The sequence below is a fragment of the Gymnodraco acuticeps genome, unplaced genomic scaffold (assembly GCF_902827175.1).
Source record: "Gymnodraco acuticeps unplaced genomic scaffold, fGymAcu1.1, whole genome shotgun sequence".
Classification (NCBI taxonomy): Eukaryota; Metazoa; Chordata; class Actinopteri; order Perciformes; family Bathydraconidae; genus Gymnodraco; species Gymnodraco acuticeps.
Genome location: NW_022991186.1, coordinates 181,273 through 202,220, shown reverse-complemented (window position 1 = coordinate 202,220; position 20,948 = coordinate 181,273). Strand labels below are relative to the sequence as shown.

General features: G+C 44.3%; 1 protein-coding gene across 1 annotated transcript in view; it reads right to left on the bottom strand.

Annotated features, from left to right (window-relative positions):
• sema6e (sema domain, transmembrane domain (TM), and cytoplasmic domain, (semaphorin) 6E) overlaps positions 1 to 20,712 on the bottom strand; it is a gene marked incomplete in the record, with an annotated part of 112,559 nt that extends 91,847 nt beyond the window's left edge. The window contains 1 exon segment of the mRNA XM_034238138.1: positions 20,625 to 20,712. Within this exon segment, the coding sequence (XP_034094029.1) occupies positions 20,625 to 20,712 (88 nt within the window).
• Positions 20,713 to 20,948: the final 236 nt, after the last annotated feature.

Below are 20,948 nucleotides of genomic sequence, written 5' to 3'. Positions count from 1 at the left end.
CGTTGAGTTGTTTGGAAGGAACAACGCTATGTGTGGAGAATCCAAAGGGTTCACATACTTTTTCTTGCAACTGTATCTTTGGGCAAGATACTTAACCCTGAGCTGCTCCCGATAGCGATGTGTGAGGTCCGAGAGCAAGGTACACTGCTCTGTGTGAATGACATAAAGCGCTTTGAGGGGTCTTAAAAAGACTGGATAAAGCGATATATAAGTAAAGTCCATTTACCATTTGTGGGTGGAGTTAGTAACCTGGCTCACTTGGGTTTCACATGGACAGAGAGGGGGGGGGGAAATGTTCTGCTGGCCGTGATTTATTCGCAATGTCTTACCAATTTCCCACCACACTTGCACCATTACTGCTTATTTATTGTATTTTCAAATGTTTTAGTTTTGTAGTAGATGTTCACATGAAGGCAAGGAGTGGAGTGGCTTTGTGTGAGAGTGTTTTCTTCCAGTATTTAGCCTGTTGTCCTTCTGGAAAGCAAACAGCCGTAATATTATGCTCTTAGAAAAGGATTTCTCTGCCATTATCGGGAGCTTATTTATTTAAACTCGGCTGCAGATTTGTTTTTGCACTCCATGTCCTGGGAGCTTTTTGTTTCTCTATGAATTTGGCGAATGCAAACACTATGGCGGTGGTTGTGGGGAGGGAGGCCTGCAGATTGCTTGTGCTGACAGTGAAAGAGCTGTTATCCCAAACTGAGGGCTGTTTTCTCCTCGGAGCTCGCTGTCTGTGTTCACGGACACGCGATTGCATTTGTGTGTTGGTGTAACAACCTGGCTTCTGTCCAGCAGCTCAGACCGTCTAATAGCGTGTGGACATCTCATAAAACATTGCATGCTGGGGGAGGTTTGACAATGTTTTTGCTAAGATGGCGAGTTTGAATTGCTCCGGGATGTTGCATCACTTCAGCTTTCCCATGTGACCATAATTATCCGTTGTTAACGAGAGTCAGCAGAAAGTTTCTTCCAAGTCTAAATATTACTCTGTTTCAGTCGATATGCTTGTCTTTGTGGTAAAACAAAAGCTCATCAGATCACTGTTGAACACCAGCAAACTGCCGATCAATAACAAAATAATTATGTTCACAGCGAGAGGAAAGTCCTCAAAGGCCTTCAACTATATGAGAAATGTGCTTTTCGGTTTTCTCAGTGTTCTCGATCTTTGTATGCGTTCTTCTCCGAGGTAGCATCAGGACTCCCACACAGATGACTGTGCAGATGCCTGAGAGGAAAGCAGGGAATACATCACATCTGCGGATCGATATCACTCCTCGGGGCTCGTAGGTTCACTGAATATTGAGCAACCGTGGGAACGTTATCTCGTCACGTTCCAGGTAAGGAGAGCTAAAGCCAGCAATTACCCCATCCCCCCGCCCACTGAGGGAAGGCAGGGTTGTAATGGAAAGAGAATCTGAAGCATTTACTCCATTTAAAATCTTGTATTTTTATAATTAACTCCATTCATTTGACTCGGAAGATTGGTTTCCTTGCTCTGTGAAAGAGTTGTTGCGGGTGTTGATTATTTCTTAAGCTACAGACAGAAGCTATCGTGCCTCAGTGTTCACAAATATACCCATTACACAAAGCTGGTCATTTCAAATGTTGATTTTTCACACACCACATGAAGTGACAGGTGACATTAAGACTACTAAATGTTTAGTTACATTTAAAAAAAACGAGGCCTTATTATGCTTTGTGGGGTTTTCCATAGTGTGTTATTTAGGTTTGTGTGCATGTACATGCTCTGTAAAGTCTAAAAATGTGATATTACTCAACCAAATTAGATCTCATATGAGTGGACAGTAGATAACATCCATGTCTTAAGGAGATGACTTATTTGTAAGAATATGCAGCTGCATATGTTGACTTACTTGGCTAAAAACACTGTACACTTTCACAAATGGGTCTGTGAGGACACTTCAAACTGATATTACCTGAACATCCATCCTCTCAAGTGTTTTGTTTTCCTGCAAAAGGACAAGTCATCCTGACCTGTGAATATCTTCTTGTACAGGGGGAAGAGAAGCAACATTATAAAGTAAAACTCTCTGTTTTTATGCCCTTAGCTAAAGTGTGTCACCTCCTGCGAGCTGAGAGGCTGTTCTCTGCTTCAGCCCCGCATGATTTAAGCTAAGATGGGAGTGTTTTTAAAATCCCTTCCCAGCGCTGCTTTGAAGAAAGAAAAAAGCACTCAATTGGGGAACATTTCCACATCCCTGGGAAACAGCCTAATGAGCAAACGCCAGTCCTGTCTGACAAACTGTGATCTTACCAGAAGCCATGTTGCAATATCACAACACCCATGGGGGAATCTAGTCAAGCTGTAGCAGAGTCTCGAGGGTAAACATTGTTAAGACAGCGGCTCTGTAAATAGAACAGCCTGCTAACATGTACAGTGCATCAGTGATGGTATGTGTCTCTGCGGTAGGGGGTGTGTCGTGGCTCCCAGAGTGCCACCAGCCTACCGTTAGTCTGAGCTCTGTGTCTCTGTCAAAGTCCCTCAGCGTCCCCCTCCTCTCCGAGTGGAGAGACAGTGACAGTTAGCAAGCGCCTCGGCTGCACACATCACTGATACTAATGGGGACGGAAGGCTGGTGTAGGGTGGCAGAGCTCGTGTGTATGTGTGTGTGTGTGTGTTGTGTGTGTGTGTGTGTTTGTGTGTATATATGGGGTAACCAGAGTCAGGATTACACGAGTGTGGTTGCTCTGCGGCACGGAGATCAATTCATGTCGCTGCGGCAAATGGCATGACAACCAGTCTCCTCCCCATCGCCATCTGCCTCCTCTGTGCCAATTTGTCTCGGCACATCCGAGTGTGTCCGTGCCCTCGTTTAACATTGAGCAAGAGCACGAGACGAGGAGGAAGGAAAAGGAAAGAAAGGAGCGAATAAGGGCCACTGATAAAGAAAGGAGCCCTCAGGGAGAGGGAGAGAGGTTAACTGGAGTTTATCAGAGGGCAAAGACGAGGAATGTACTCGGGGGGGCATCTCAGCGAGCTCAGGTACAAAATACACCTGCATCGTCCTGGATTTTAAAACTAGGACTGACACGTGTCCTCTCCTTCTGCCAATGTTTTTCATCCAAACACAGACATTCCAAAGATTTGAATCTAAAAGCATGACGGAAACAAACAGACGGCTGAAATTCTCAGTACGGTACTGACTTTCTCCCTAATTTGGTAGCTAAGAAAAACAGGTGCCAAAACGAGGTTCCTGTCGACAGGTGGTGGGGAGTGGAACGGAGTTAATGTGCTATAAAAAACCTGAATAACGATATGAACTAAACTGGTAGGTGACCGCGGGGTTCAGAGTTTAATTCAGCGCATTTACTTTAAGTTGTGCAAATTGAAACCGGGCCGGGTTAACAGAGAGCATCCCGTTGTTTTGGTTTGGCATAGAGAGAACCGTTTTGTTTTTCAACTAAAGCATGTGGGCCGTGAACAAATGTTCATACATGCGAACTATGTAGCAAACTGTGCTTCACTTATGATGGGAAGGACACACTGCCTGCATTGTCAAGTGAGTGGGTGACAAGATACGAGAGCAATGCCACTCACTCCCTTTCTGCCTCCGTCTCTCTAGCATTTTCTGGCACGATAATACCTCTATTCATCTCGCCGGTCTGATCACGTTTCACGCCTGTGCGACCGCATTGACTGCCGTTCTGTCCCATTTCACCCCCTTTGATATGTCTTTGTGTCATCAATAATGACAGGCAGAAAATGGCCGTCCACATCGGGGCCCCTCATGCCACCTCGATGCCAGCAATCCAGTTCAATACCTCGTTCATATATACTCCGCCGTCCTTCCTAATCATGTATTGTTTCCCTGCCGTCAGCAGTGGGCTTCTATTCATTTTTGACTGACGCACAATTCTCCACAATGGCCTCGTGTTGCCAAAAAAAAGAGATCACAGCACAATGGTAGCGCTTTGAAAAGGGAGCATGAATAAAGAGCTGGCCCGGCAGTCAAATAAGAGCTCAGCTAGCTACCGGAAAACAACACTGTGTTGCATAACGTAAAGCTACGTGTCTGTTTGTCTACCTGGGTGTGTGAGGCAGAGCGGTGATTGAAAGCTCTCTTTGTGCCACTGGAAAAACACTTCAAATCATGACCCGCACTACAGTAGCTTATACAATCAGGTATGGGTATAATAAAGGAAGGCTATTAACAGAGGCAGACTTTGCTCTCTCCATTTCTGTGGCAATCTGAGCCGCTTGAATTTATAGCACACAAATATGATTTCCAACGACCCGCAGTATTGTTTGTTTTTCCTGGGACATTCATTGAGTGTCTTTGGTGCGTTTGATACTTTACTGATCAACAAGTCCAGTTCTCAAAAACCATTATGCTCGATTAGACAAAGGTCTGTGTCGATAACAATGTCAGAAAAGTATGAAAACGTACTAAAGGTTTCATAAAGCCTCGGGCGAAATATTCAAACGGTTGTTTTATCCAAACAAAAGTCCAAAATGAAGAGATTCACATTACAGATGAATTAAAAATAGCTGCTGATTAAAGTGTGAAAGATCATTTAAGATAAGCACATTGGAGAAATGCAAAACATATGACTCAACTCCACCTTCAAACACAACATTTTTGATTTAAATATCCTGAATTAGGACATAATATAATCATATTATGTCCGACGACCCGCAGTATTGTTCCTGGGACATTCATTGAGTGTCTTTGGTGGACAAACACTGTTGTAAGTATTTCAAGATACTTTACTGATCAACAAGTCCAGTGTGTTTTGTTCTAGGTCAACAAAACACACTGTTAACGCTGAAAATAGACGACATTTGTGATATTTATGATGCTGCAAAACGAGAAAACAGGATGCTTGTACTTACAGAAAGGTTTGTTACGTCCAATGCTCCACCAAGCTTCAGCTCCTCTCAGGATTGGGTCTGTATCCTCGTAGGGGTCTTGGAGGCGGGGTTTTAAAGGTGGGGGTGGGGGGGGGGGTCAGTGGAGTGCCAGGGGTTGAAACCCCCTTTGAGATTCTCCCTCTAAATATGTTCAGTCTTCAACAAACTTCCTGTGAGAGCAAACAGAAACAAACATGAGAATGAGCAACAGCTGCACTGCAAACACACAGGCTGAGAAACATCAGCGGTTTGTCTTTGGCTTTTACGGGGCCGATGACCCTCTGAACCCCGGAGAGGGGCTCCGTCTTCTCTCAGTGCAATCTCCTCAGTTACTCTGCTGTCATAACATCGGCTAACACAAGCAGAGAGGCCGTACGCAGAGCCAGATGTTAGGCAAATCGTGGCGATGAAAGGAAGAGGGCTGCGTGGTTCATGCACCGTAGAACTACTTTGGAATAATATGTACATCCAGTATATATATATATATCCATGTTCTGTTCTCAAATATATTCACGAACATCATATCAGTGTTTGTGTCCAAGTCTAGTTACTGTATACTGAAAAGTCACGAGTTCAGGATGATTGTGTCCAAACCTCCACCCACTCTGTTTTCATAACTGACAACGTGGAATAAATAGATCAGGCCTCGTGTTCCTCAGGATCATGTCTGCTGCTCGGAGAAGTAATTGCTCCTAAAAGGAAAAGCATGAAAACCAGATCGGTGCAGAGGTATGAGTGACACACTGAAACGCCTCCACTGGACTTCTTCGTTTACTTCCGTGACATTATGATATGTAAAACTCGCACTTCTATTGGCTAGCGCTCCAACACATTGTACGTGATAGAGATGTCCCGCCCCTTAGCCTAAGTGGTTGACCAATCACTACAGAGCCGGCCAGCTAACCAATCAGAGCAGACTGGGCTCTGGTTTCAGACAGAGGGTGAAAAGAGGTAGAAAAATAAAGATCTTTTTGACATTAAAGCAAGGAGACATGTCACAGTAGAGGCAGGAAAACAAATATGAACTTTGCTTTCTTTAGCTCAGCTCACCAACTTGACTGTCAACCTTTTAACAGCCTCCCTAAAGAAAAATCACAATCTACCCGAGCTAAAGACTGACTTCCTGCTCTTGTAAGTTCAGAAACCTCCCAACACACACACAGGCCGCACAGTGGTGACTAACGAACTGCAAGTATTCCATGGATTTTCTGTAACCGAGCTTACCTCCTACACAGAAAGTTTCACCTACACACTTACACCCACATGGTACACAAATGAGGAAGGGGTTTGGGATGGAGGTTGTGACCACAGAGTGATTACTCATGTTGTTATCCCTGGATAAAGCGCGTCCAGCTCACTGACTCTGAGCTGCATTGCTTTCCCAATCCCTCCTGAAAGAGGCGGCTGACTGCAGCTGCTGTGAGCTCAACACCGTCGACTCCCATCGAGGCTTCTTACAGCCACTGAAGGCCTGTAAATACTTAACAACCCGGCATCCCGCACATCAAGCAGCGCTGTGACAGCCTTGGCCCGCTCGCTGATGGTGACTTAACCTGGGCGTGGTAAAGATGGCCGGGCTAAAGTCAGAAAGAGGGCGGGTTAGTGGACGCCGTAACTAATGACAGCAGGTCTGAGTCATGGGAAGTGGCGCCACACACACACCTTAACCATAACCAACACATGCCTAACCCTAACCAAGTCTTCACCCTAAAATTAATGATTCCTCTCATGGGGACCTCCAATTTGTCCCCATAAGGGAGGTGAGTCCCAACACGTGACTGGGTAGACATATGTAGGTCCCCACAAGTATAGTAATGCTAGGACACACACACACACACACACACACACACACACACACACACACACACACACACACACACACACACACACACACACACACACACACACACACACACACACACACACACACACACACACACACACACACACACACACACACACACACACACACACACACACACACACACACACACACACACACACACACACACACACACACACACACACACACACACACACACACACACACACACACCACTGTGGACAGGCCACAGCTGTTTCTCCTGTCAAAAACCATCACCATCGAGCTGGGAGTTCAGACACAAGTCAATATCACACTCTTAATAAAAAGGCCTTTTTTAATAACATACAGTAGAGATGGGAGAAGAATGAAGCAACAACTAAAAATAAGGATGATCCTTGCAATATATCCTGAAGTCTCTGAACTTTGATTAAAGGATGATATTGTAGCCCCACAATCTCTCAAACAGCACATTAGATATGAAGGTATGATATGTGTTGCACTGTGAAGGTTGTAGCAGAGTATTCCCATTACCTTCCTGCTGATCAAAGCTGTCAAATTAACACTTTTCCCTTATATTGAAGCGCATCGTTGTGTTTTACATTAATTGAAAGTCTTTCTTTGCCATCGGTCGGCTGCATCTAACAAGTATTTTCAGTATCCATTCATCTGCAGCTGATTTATGCTCGATTAGACACAAAGGTCTTGTTTCATGTCTATAACAATGTCAGAAGATTATGAAAACACTAAAAGTTTCATAAAGCCACGGGCGAAATATTCGAACGGTTGTTTTATCCAAACAAAAGTCCAAAATGAAAAGATTCACATTACAGATGTATTCCAAATAGCAGCTGATTAAAGTGTGAAAGATCATTTAAGGAAAGCACATAGGAGAAATGCCAAACATATGACTCAACTCCACCTTCAAAGAAAATACATTTTTGATTTAAATGAGCTTGAAATCCTGAATTAGGACATAATATAATCATATCACGATTAGATTACACTGAAAGTAAATATTAAATCATAGCCCAGCCCCGAGTGCCAAAGCTCTAACAGCGTACGCTCAAAAATAACATGCCGATAGGATAACCAACATGATCACCAGCCGCTGGCACGGAGGTAAGCCGAATCAGAGTGAGCAGATTCTGTTAAAGAGGACACAGGAAGGCTCTGCGTCTGCGTGTAGCTCGGGAAGTTCACAGTTAAGCTTGAAACAAAGAGCTTTACGCGGTTTGTTCCGTTGTTTCCCTGCACGGAGCAGGTTCCAGTATCGATTTGAGCGAATGACATCAGCTGGCGGGACTGCTCTCCGGCTCTGTAACCTCAGCTGCTGCCCCTATTAGACCCGGGGATCGTATAACACATGGGAGATGAAGGATAATGTTGCCGTGATTGTTTCATTGCAACACAGCGATCATTGTGCCCCGGCATTAGCGGCGTCCTATAATTTCTAATCTCATTTCCTGGAAATAGCCCCGCAGAGAGGCCGCCCTTTATTCTGCCATAATAGTTTGGAGGTGAGCCCCATTAACCAAATGAGCTTTTGTCAGAGCACAACATTCCTATTAACGCCACTCAAACAATCCCTCAACTCCTTGAGCTTCCCTAAAGACCACAAGATCCACCGAGGCGTCATCACACTTTTAGGATACTCAATCTTTGGCCTTCCCTTACCAAAATCACCCGAGCCCCCTAAACAGATTCATCCCACGCAGACTGACACACCACAGTCCCCACCTCCACTCCCACTACTCTCTGGAAATGTCCCAGCAGGCTTTGCAGTGCTCACTGGGTTGTGGTAGTGATCAATGGCCCCTGGCTGTGGGTGTCAGGGGGGGGGGGCCTGGGCTGCAGGAATGGAGGTATTAATAATGCAAGGTCCAGGCCTGTCATATCCTCCATTAGCACCGGAGAGGCGGGAGGCCCACCGGCTGATTGATTACTAATTAGATTAATTGCAGTCTTTTAGAGAAGGAGGAGAATGTAATAGACTGGGGGCGTGAGGGTAGAGGAGTCGGACAAATGTCCAGTGAGACTATTTAAAAAAAGGGTTTTCAAATTAGGAATAGCTCATATCTATTCCCTCTGAGATGAGTGTTAATGCGGGAAAGTTATAAACAAGAATTTAATTAAAGTTCAAGCCATTACTTTTAAAATGTCAAACACATCCACGATGCACCTGCGGATAAAAGAAATAACTGACCACGCCGCTAACCGAGGCAGACACAGGTGTTATTTGCAGTTTTCATTTCCCCTTCACATCTATAGAGTCCTGTTAGCTATCACTTTGTCCAAAACACAACATAAGGCCCTTCAGTTGTAATGTGTGTGATGACAGTGTTACTGAACATTTGCTAAAGGGTGCAGAGGTGTGGGGAAATCTTCCCACTGTCCTTTGAAGATAAAACTAATAAAGCAAACCTCAAAGCTGTGGACTTCACATCGAGTCTGAGGGGTAGAGCAGCATCCACTAATATCGTCAGGATTTAAAGCTACTGCATCTTGTAGAATATCTTAAACCTCAAATGTTTTCTCAGAAACTAATTATTGTTCTGAATCAGTTGAAATATGTTTGCCAGTTTTCCAGATTGACACTAAAAGAATCATTTGCTGGCCACTTAGTGTCAGTGCATAACCTCCGACATGATGAATGTGATTTATTTTAGTGTGAGGACATATTTATTGCAGAATTGATTCGAAGCAAGTCTGTGGAAAGTTGTACTTAATTTCAATTATCCTTGCTTTTAATGAATACAACTGGTCGTAAAAGTATTTTAGGAGCATTTCCATCCTGGTAGAAAAAAACCGGAATATAGTAGTTGGTGTTTAAAAACAAGAAAAACTGGCTTTAAGCTTAGAAGTCAAATTAATTGGCGGGTTGCATCATTATCACGGCTGCGATTATTTCTGTCCAAATCACAGCTTCGTTGCGAACAAGTGGCGAGGCAGGAATGCGTCTATGATTTCTGAGCATGAGACTAATTGGCACATTGGTATGGCCACACTCATTACAAACACCCACACTCAACATAAATAGCCTCACACTTCTGAGGGGATAAGGCCTTCCAAATAGGGGGCTGCATTATTTGTCTCAGCCTGTCTCTGCACGGCTGCTTCTCGGGGGGGACAGACCGAACGTACAGTGGTATGTTTAGCAGAATAAATGTGCCAAATTGTTCGTTTCCAAGAGGCCTGTAAAGGACATGACATTTGGGAGGATGGAGCTTACGATGGGCTCCTTCAACATGGGACCTCTCATCTCATGTACCATACAGATTGCTCCTTATCAGCATATTTGACAGTGAGATGGGTCTTCATGCTTTCTTGTCACAAGTGAGTTCTTGAGGAGCTGTCACGATGGAGTGGAACATTAGGCCAATTAATTATTTGGCTTTTTCCATCGTGCTGGGAAGCGTCCCTGAGGGAGAGATCTGACAAGGCTCTTCACTGCTCGACTCCACTGCTGCAGCAGCGCCTAAAGATGCGTGTGTTGGACTGCCAAAAGTGAAATCAGTTGGCACATCATCCCAAAGGACAATAACCCCACACATTCATCAAGCATTCAGAAAATGTCAAAGGTTTCCGATGCCTTTAGGTCTGCAACCAGAACCACAGGAACGCTGAGTGGAAAACAGCTTCCAACTCTGAGTCAGAATACATCCGGAAGAAAATACAATATGTTTGTGATACTTTTGATTGACTTGAAATTGAAGTGTGTAATCTAATTCAAGTGGGAAGATACTTTGGATTTGGCAACCAGCCCCATTCTGACATCATTGATTCAAGAAAAGACCTGTAGCCAATGAAAGGTAACCCTAACAATCACTCACCCCCTCCCACAATAACGCTGTAAGGTTCAGCTTGATGAAGAAAAATGCTTTGTGTTTATAAGACAAGAAGTACTTCCTTCCTCCTTACCTAAGGCTAAGGCTGCCTCCTACCCGCTCCTCTCCGCCCCTGTGGCTCACTGCAGTGACCACATGCTGTGCTTAGTGAAAGCGACCCTGACTCGTCCTTCTTCCAAACCGCTCTGGCTGACGCCCCATTGCTTTTCCTCCGCTGGTGGTTGACAACTGGCCTTTCGGCAGCGGCGCGCTGCAGCGTGAACTCTAGCCTCGGCGTGTCGGCCTCTCTCTGCAAACACAAGGCCGGGTCCAAAGCCAATCGCACTGGGAACAAACGGCAGACTTGCACCTTTTGAGTCGAGTAGTTCTGGCGAGAAGTGTTCCAGAATAAATGGAGGCCGATCTCAAGAGGTGGATACTTGCTTTTGCTTTCATTGCAAGTCTAGTGCAGCTAATGCATAATATTGTTACGCAATAAGGAAAGGTCTACGATTTGAAATTCAATGAGGATGCAAACAATTCCAAGCCGTCTTCCCTTGAACATTACTCGGCAAACTCTGAAGGGCGAAAGCCGTAACGCTAACCTAATAGATGAGCTGCAGCTGCAGTGCAGACAACATGATTCGATTTTCCTCATACTTAATTCCTTTATCAAAAAGCAGGGATACACCACTAAAACAAAGCGCTTGCACCGGCAGAGTTTCAACAGAGGGCTGCTCTTATCGCCCTCACTGAATAGCACTGGGTCCGTAATGTAATAGCCTAGCAGTGCGCTCATAAATCACCTGAAGAGGCTGTATGCCACATGCACTGACACTCGCAATCTGCCAACCTGTGTCTTTATTAAAGAGAGGCGCCTTTTCTCCCCACAGTCACTCGGCAATAAACACCTCAAACCATATATTTATGCAAACACACATGCTTTCCTCTGTGGGCACGAATTTCTGGGCCATTACATAAAGAATGTGTGTGTGTGTGTGTGTGTGTGTGTGTGTGTGTGTGTGTGTGTGTGTGTGTGTGTGTGTGTGAGACAGTCAGACAAAGTGGCATTGTTTTTACTTCTCGTCACCCTGCCTCTTCACAATTACAGCAATTGTCTCCCTCCCACTACGAGTGAAGCATCAATTAGGATGTATGTATAGTGTACACTATCGAGTGATATGTGACGTGTGCGTTCCTTTTGTCCTTCCAGTAACTTTGACAGCTAAATTGGAACATGTCAAAGTAAACAGCACGTGAGCTGACAAAGGAATAGGTCCCATGTGTTGGCAGGGAGGACACACACGGCTCTTTCCTTTGTTCAATTTAGGGCTCCTTTGTATGCTAAACGAAGAAGCCGAGCGCCCAATTTGTTTCACATACAGTCGATTTCATGGGACCTTAAGGTGCTCTTGCAACTAAACACCGTGTGAAATCAAAACCCTACTTGTTATCCACGCTGCCTTCACTGCAGTAGCCTTTGAGCAGGGCAGTAAAATGAGAAATGGCCCTCGAGAAGCCGTCCTGCCCTCAGAGAAAGACTGCAGTGTGACGAAAACGCAGACTCAGCAAACCTCACATAGATCGTTAAGGTTAACTCAAAAAGCAAAGGTCTGCATTTTTCAGACAATATTTGGAAAGACCTGATAAATAAAAATAATTGTGCCCTATGTGTGCTTTTGTCCCCGCCTTTGAATCCGTCATACTTTAGAACTGAACTTACTTGTAATTGTTGTGTTTTTACTGGTTGCTGTTCAAATGTTAACAAGTCTGATGTCTAATTTCAGCCGGAAAAATAAATAGCACTGCTTTAAAAACGGGACAATGCAGAAAAACCTCAAAGAAATACAGCAATGCTTCAACTATTGCTTTTCAAAGTTACACGGTAGGGGTGTAACGGCTCACAGAAGTCACGGTTCGGTTCATACCTCGGTTTGGGGGTCACGGTTCGGTACAACAAGGAAAAGCAAAAAAAAGTCCCAAATGCATTTTTTTTTAACAGTAGTGCAAGTTTTGGTGTGAAAATAAGGAACTCTAACATTTGGTATATGTATTACACAGTTAAAAAACAAACCACAAACAGTAACACACAGATATTATTTATAATGGCTGATGTCAAACAAAAAGGTTAAATAAACTGTACAGCTAAAAATAATGTCTTGAACATATTAAAATAAATAATAAGAAAATAAAATCTGTACCTTTAGGAGCAATGTCTAACATGTGTAATTAACTTGTGAGTGTGTGAGGCCGTTATGCCGAAATAAGGTACTCAAGCTTTACTCTATTTTTTGTCTACGTTGTCAGTAGTGAGGGCAGATCTGTTGGCGGTAACTATGTCACCTGCCGTCGAGAAAACCCTCTCGCTGGGGACTGAGACTGACTCGGATGTGATTGAGCATGTTTGACGTGTTACCATAGCATACCGCACCGCTGTCGAACAACGCCGACACACCGTCCTCGTCCGATCCACAACTCGCACCTCATCGTTATTGTAGTCCACAAGGAACCCGAAATGTTCCCACACAGCTGATTTAAAAGAAGCAGCTGGGTCTTCTAGCTCCTGTGTGTTGTGTGAACTCGCCATAGCTACTAACTTTTCTTCTTCATGTATTGTGTTCGTTTTGTTCTTGTTATTCATTTGTTATTTACGGGCGGCTGGTTTTTAGGCGCAATACCGCCCCCTGGATTATATATAGTGTAATACTGCCCTGAGTGACAGACTTTTTTCCCACTCGTAAAAAAAGGCGCCGTGTGACTGCATGTGCCGAACCGTGACGTCTGAACCGTGACGGTACTGGACGAATACGGATACCGTTAGACCCCTATTCCACGGTCAACTTTCTTTAGCTCCTTACATTGTATTAAAGTTTCTGTAATCACAGTTTGATTGTCAGTGGACTTTAGTTGAACTCAGTATAAAAAAAGCCGTTTGTCAACTTCTGCTAGGTTTGTGTATGCCCTTGGACAAAATATTTGCCGTTCGCATATGATGCATGCAAGTGAGGAGCGAGTCTTCTTGAAGGAATCAAGACGTCTCTGCCTACACTCAGAGCTATACCACTATATGTGCCAACTAAATGTGCAGGCTGCCAACGAGCTCCTAACCAAAAATCAAGCAAATCATGAACAGGAAAAACACAAAATCTCTCTCTCCCACTCAGTTCTCACAAACACAAGACGTACCCCTCGGTAAACACCAGCAGCAGAACACATCATGCAAAGATAGACTCGCTGCTGAGAGACGGAAATGAAAACAGCGTGGAAATTCACAGAAAATAAATTGGTACACTCTAGAAATAAATAGCTGAGGATGGGGATTGCACCGAGGCCCACGGCTGTTCACTGGAGGTTTTACTTTCTCCTATGGCAGTAATCTGAGCAGTGGCAGCGGTCCAAGACCCTCTCTGAGGACCGTCCTCACCCACAGAGCTGCTGATGCAGATCTCTCTGGCCACTCAGGCTGAAAAGTGTCCAAGTCTCAATGTTTTCCCTTCACACCGTACTTGTTTTTCTTATCAATGTGAACTGCAAAAACCTGCAAATTCCATCTTTTAAAACAAGACCATGTGAATAAATGGTAGCCATTGAATCTTTAGGGACGCAACTTGCACATGACATACATTTGAAGACTTAAGTTTGAATATAAGTTGACTACAGTCATCATGGCACAGCCTGTGTGGAAATGGAAAACCACAAGATGCCAGGTTGGTATCTGGGCTGAGGCCTCAGGTCCGTCTAAACTTACCTAAAGTTGAAATGTATTTACCGGTCAAAGTGTGGTTATAATTTCGTGTTTTTCTTTTTCCCTCAAGTCTTCCTGCAAAGACACCTAGATGATGCCGCCTGATCAAATTAAGATTTACATATAAGTGCTTTTATACAGGTGAGCAAAAGAGACAACTCTCGATTAACGAAACAGATGCCGCTTCTTTTGTTATCGTGGCTATGCCCTCCTGTACGTCAGTAAAAAGTCGATGACTGCAGCAGATGTTTGCATGCTTTGTAGATATGCTCAATCACCCAGACAATCAGATCGGAGCCAGTACGTACTGCATTGCATGACCCAGAACAACATGTCTTTCCCCTGTCCACGCGGCTGGTCAGCAGAGGATGAGAGGACGGAGAGCGATAGAGCTCCCGCTGCACACATTGTGTATCTTAACACGATCAAACACAGCCTCACAGCAGTGGAGGCTGAGCCACTGTTTGTTATCTTGTCTGATTTGAAACGTGCCACATGCAGACGCGACCGCGAAGGAGCGAGGCGGACAGGTAATCCAGGATTACAGCGCCGACGTGTCATTTCCATGGACGTGTTATTGCTGCTTGATCGTCTTTTGTGGGAAACGTAGGGTCCAACCACATTTGTCTGCTCCAAACTGTCCTCTGACACCCATCAATGGCGCTCCGTGGACAGGCATAGACGACGAGATAATGAGCTCCCGTTGCCTTGTCAACGCTTTCCCTTTTTTCCCCCGGCGGCCACACTCTTAAGCTCCCGTTTGCCCGTTTCCCCGGAGTGCAAATCCTCTCAGTAAACAAGGCATCTAGGTGGTAGATGAGATTTCATATTGTTTTAAAATCCCTCCAACAGATAGACCGTCCAGCCACAAGTAGTTCACCGACTGCTGAAGGGTGGGGCGGTGTGCATTGTTCATGAGAAACACTAAAAACCCTCAAAGATTGGAAGTAAAGGGAAGGTAGGGGGTCAAAGTGTACATAATATATTAATGCCAGAGTCTGGTTATTAGTGCGATGACAGATAATGTCCTTTATGTCTGAAGCCCCAGACAGACGCACTTGTACTGCACTTGGCCTAAGTGACTCACGGAAGCCATTACATTTCATAAAGGGCTCAAATTAAGTGATATTTCGCTCTTATGAAATGCATTCGAGTGCTTTTTCTCCATAAAATGAGCCTTAAGGTGAAACACTTCTACTTGGAAGGGTTGTGTTTTAATAAAACTGTATATGTTTCCCTCCTCTTCCGTTTAATGCATGGCCCAAAGTGTTACCCTCATTACTTCCTCAGAACGAAAAGGTCCAGTAGAATACGTAAAGGTAAAATAAATCCTCTCCAATATGGGTGTCTATTGGCCGCTTCAACAGGCAGCTCCAGACATACAGTACATTTCCGAAGTGATGTTTTTTTCTTGTAAGTAACTGTCCCAAGGCTGTGTACTTTGTGGTTTGTCAAGAGAAGTAAAAGCAAAATAAAGACTATTTTAAAGCTATTTCTGAACATTTGTTGATTTGTTTATATCCGTTTGCGTGTGTCTTCCTTTTTATATTATATTTGCGTATGTCTAGACAACATTACTTGTTGCTCTCTCCTTGAGGATCAACATTGACACCTACAGTGACATATTCACAATGACATGTTCCTGTGTGTTTATGGCAGTTATTTACCTGTAATGAGTTAAAGCCTGCTACTGTAGAAGATGGATCTACAAAGTGTTCAACAATTAGAGGATAAATGTAAATAATTACTCACGCAGTGCCCAATTTCCACTCTTGTGTCAAGTCACAGTCGAGTGTAAATAAGTGTTTTATTCCAAATTTGAGTAGTTTTCTCTGAGAGTTTAAAGCTCCTCACTCTTTCACGCACAGACAAACATGGCTCGTTTGAGTCGCTCCACATTCCCCATGCTATATCTCTGTTTGCATCAGGACATTTCCTGCAGGGTAGCATTCCCCCTACCTGTGACACACACACACACACACACACACACACGATGAGGCAACTACTCAAACATCAGACACTTCAGTTTTTGTTTACCAGCTCGCTATAATCACACTCTGAAAATGACGCCAATTTCCTCTCCGTCTATACTGTAGCACGCAATTTGCCCATAATGGTCTATTTTGAATCCAGAATCCCATCTCGTTTGCAAGCATTTAAGCGCGATGTTGTCTAGCAACTGCTTTGTTCATTAAAATGTACATTTAACGATGTAAACATGTTTAACATGTTTCTCCCTCAATATGTATGTTCAGCCATGATTTTATAGACATTAGAAACATGCATCGGTGTATTCAGTGTTGTTACTGTAGACGAAGAGTTCTGGCACATCGTTTAGACAAGCTAATGTTTCTCTCCCCCTCTGCCCTCCCTCCCTACTGCCTCTTTATTTCTGTTTGAACAAAAAGGAACAATATTTCCTTTACAAAGCAGCTGCTAAGACAAAGACACAAATAGATAAACACAGCCGCCGCTGATGTTCTCCAAAATACTTCTTCGTCTCTGTGGAGCTCAGTGGAGCGCAGGAAAACTAACCTCTCACCTGATTCTGTAAGAGAAGTTTTAAAAAGTGGTTTTGTATATTCGATGTAGACAAAACGAGATTCAATGTGATTCCAAATTGGCAGTGGTCCAGCACGAGGGAGGGAGATGTTCAAAAGGTAGACAATTAAGATGTAAAAAGTGAAAAAGGAGCCTTTCTCCAAAAACGTAACGGTCCAGATCCTCGTCTGAATCATGACGTCAGTGTTGACAAACTGTAAACGCAGGGCGGTAAATACATAATGCCCGTCACAGAACTTCCTCTCAACTGCGACACAGCCTTATGCCAATTGCATGAGTCATAAATGAAAAGACAGCCGACCCCTTCATGCTTTGGGGGGTTTGTTCATTAATGACTGGGGTTCGGCCCTATGTCAACATACGGGACAGAGAGGTGGCCTCACCCCCGCCGCCATGTCGTGGCCTGGCATAGAACGGCGCTCTGTAAAAAGGGGAATCATGGAAACCCGAGGGTCTTGGCCCGCCATCACTCCTGCTTCGGCTCTGCTAATGGCTTTCCAAGTTTAGGGCTGCCATTTGTCCGCTTGACTGATGTGTCTGCCATGAGGATCATTCTCTCCCAGCCATCCATCTCTCCACCATCAGAGGGAAAGAGCAGGCGTGTTGGCGAGAGTGGTGAGGGTGTACTCCCAAAAAATATAGCTCCCTAAATTAAAAAACAATCGAGCTTTAAACTTGCAGGAAGCGTAGCGAGAATGGTGAGGATGAAGGAATACATTTACTGCAGGATTTGAGTTAAAAAAGACAACAAAAAAGGAAAAACTTCGTTTGAACAGAAAGAGAAAAGACACTTCCTCAAACGCACAGAAAGCAAGACTGTTGAGCTGCTCCTATTCCTGGAACATTTTCAGTGGGCTATGAAAAAACCAGGGGTCCGTCTCCTCTCTCAATCCATTAAGTGATTCCTATTGAAGCCTTGCAAACAGGATCCAAACAGGAAACATTAAGTCTCCAGAGAAAAGAGAAACTAAGCGATTGTGCCTACGTGAGACGGAGAACAGCGCGAGTGAACGAGGTGTGGGGAGTGAATATAAAGCAGGGAGATGTGGGAACCAAAACATATTTGGGGTGCAACAGTGTGAGGGGAAGAGCTGCAAGAGGCTGCCGGGTCATTTCACGGCTCTGCAGGCTGACTGATACTGACAGGTCAGCTTGAAGCCTCGCTGCCAAGAGAAAGCCTCCACAGGAAGAACAGGGGTCTGCTCCTTAACTCACACTACATGCAAACACACACACACACACACACACCTCTCTGCCTCCACCACAAAATGATTTCCTTTTCAATCTACCACGGAATAACCGAGCCATTGTTTATTGACCTCTACCATGATGTGTTCTCACCAAGAAATCGCTTCTTTGGCTCGAGGCGGAGAAAAAGCTGCTGTAAATCCACGGCTGAATTTTATACATTCAGATCAGGAAGTGATGCGAGGGCCTGGGGGAGGGATGACAGTCAAGATGATTGGCTCGTCAAAGAGGACAACCGTCATTAGCGCAGAAACAAATCAATTAAAAAGGGAATCACAACACTAAAGGCCTGTGTGATATATGTGCCTATACTGTCTGTACTCAAAACATAACATTGTTGATCCCCGGCCCCATTTCATAACCAATAATAATACATTTTATTTCTATAGCGCTTTTCTTGAACCCAAAGACGCTTTACATTTGGGAGGGAGGGTAGACAAATAAAACAAAACAAAACAGAAAAGCAGTCAGGAGGAAGTTGGTTGAGAGGGGGGGGGGGGGCTTATGGATACAGAGTTGAAGAGGTGGGTATTGAGGCGGGACTGGAACAGGGTGAAGGACTCAGACTCACGGAGGTCTTAGGGGAGGGAGTTCCAGAGCCACAGAGAAGGCTCTATCCCCGAAGCTCCGGAGTTTGGCCTTGGGGATGGAAAGCAAACCGGCTGAGGTGGATCTGAGGGACCGGGGTGGTTGGGAGAGGATGAGGAGGTCAGTGAGGTAGGGGGGGGCAGATGGTGGAGGGCTTTGAAAGTGAGGACCAGGACCCAATGACATTGATTATCCAAATGTAAAGATAATGACTTTAAGCTTTGCAATAAAAGTATACCAATGAAGCAAACCGACCAATCACAGACTGCTCCGCCGAACCACTTTTATTCATGAGGCTTTTACTGCTTTGTTGCATTTCCGTCTAAGTCGAGATACAAGCTTTGTTTCCAGGATATTTAGCTGCATCTATTTCCAGAACCCATGCAAATATGAAATCACATTTGACCCTTTTAAATTGAGACAGATAATGGACATCGTTAGTCGTCTTGCTTTTGGTTCCCTCTATGTAGTTGCACCACACTTTTGTTCAACCAACAGTCCAAAGTAAGAAATCATACATCTCGTTGCAAGGATAAAAAAAGCAAATTAAGTGTTTGCTATTTTAGCGGAAAAATTACTTGGTTGTCCACATTTTCTATAAATAACCTAATCAGTTATATCCAGTTCTTCAAAGACTAGGTCAAGTTAAAACAACTCAAATAAGGATCACTTTTTCGACTCAATTCGTTGGAGTCTTTTACATTTCCTATTTGAGATGTAGATGCTCTCCATGTTTCCAAGCCGCGATGAGGCGGTTGTCTTGGATACGTCGAGGTGGCAACCTTCTGCCTCCGACTGAAGGCCTGTGACAGCTCGAGTCCTATTGGCTGACGAGCATCGGGGAAGCAGGTGGGCCCTGCTGAGGCTTATCTGCCAAAACAGCCGGGGTTACACCACACCTCCCACCGCAACAACTGCCACGACCTCACACGGGGAGAATGAGAGGAGAGCCACGTGGGAGAATGAGAGGAGAGAGGCAGAGCTATGGATGGTTCTGGGAGGAGATGAGCAACACGCAAATAACTGGGAGAATCTTCAGATCCTGTGAGCTATATGAAGGTGCTGTCTGTAGAGAAAGCTGGTAAATACAGGGCGAGGACAGATCAAGGGTGAGGAAGGGCTTGTGGAGGTGGACCAGATGGATGAAACCTTTCCCTTTTATGTTGCTAAACTATATTTATCAAGGTTGGGTACCATTTCCTTTACTGAAATACCTCGCAGGGCTTTTTCTACCTATACCCCCTGCTTTCATTTACCAAACAAATTTGACTCTTGAATGTGTTGAAATCATTCAATGTCTTTACACAAGCAGTCTACAAGAAATACTGTTTGGAATGGGCAAATATGTTTAATTATATCTTTAGGTCACAAAGTGGGGCGTCAAAGAATAAGCAAGACTGAACATAAATATGACTAGATCAGTCAAATTGTATATATTTGTGTTCAGGTATTCGAAAAGCCATGAGGTTTCAAACCTAGCCCTTGTCATGATAAATGTGTTCTTTAAATTCAATTGAAACTTTGAAATGCAATGTACTTCTTGTCTAAAACTCGGTATCCATTTACGGTATATTGTGGGAACTGTAATTGGAGATTTATTAAACACTTCTGTGACTTTCTGTCTTAAAAAACTAAATCAAGCTCAGAATATCCTGACACTTGGGTGCCGTAAGGAACTGTAATAGACAAGAATGTTCACATTTCTATAAATAAATCCCAGGTTCTATTCAAAAACTGTGAAGTTAATAATTGCCATATCTCCACTGTAGCTAATGTGCACATGACAATAAAGCCTTGAATCTTGAAAATGAATATTTGTATTTGGTAAATTGGTTTGGAGTGTTTGCCCAGCTTGGGAGAGACGGAAAAGAAAGAGAATAAAGCAAATAAGGAAAGAGGGAAATCCTGTCAGTCTTCTTCCTCTGCTCGTCACCTGGGAACGACTTGAGCATGCTTCACCTGCGTCTGGCCCCTGGACCTCTCTGCTCACTGGAGCGACTGCAACGCACCATGGCTCCACCGGGGGCTTCACCATGCCCAGAGTCATCTCCGGACTGCTGGGGTGTTGACTAATCAGTGACAGGCTCTCCGGCAGGCAGCTCTGCTGGCTCTTTGTGACTGAGAGCCCAGGTGTCACTTTAATTGAGACCTTGATATTGCCTTCGGAGCGAAAAGAGGAAATTGTAGGGAGGACATGGCAAGCTGTACCTGAGAACAGCTGATGACACCGTGCGATAACTCCGACTGAAGGCCACAACAAGGACTTCATCCACCTAAATGTTT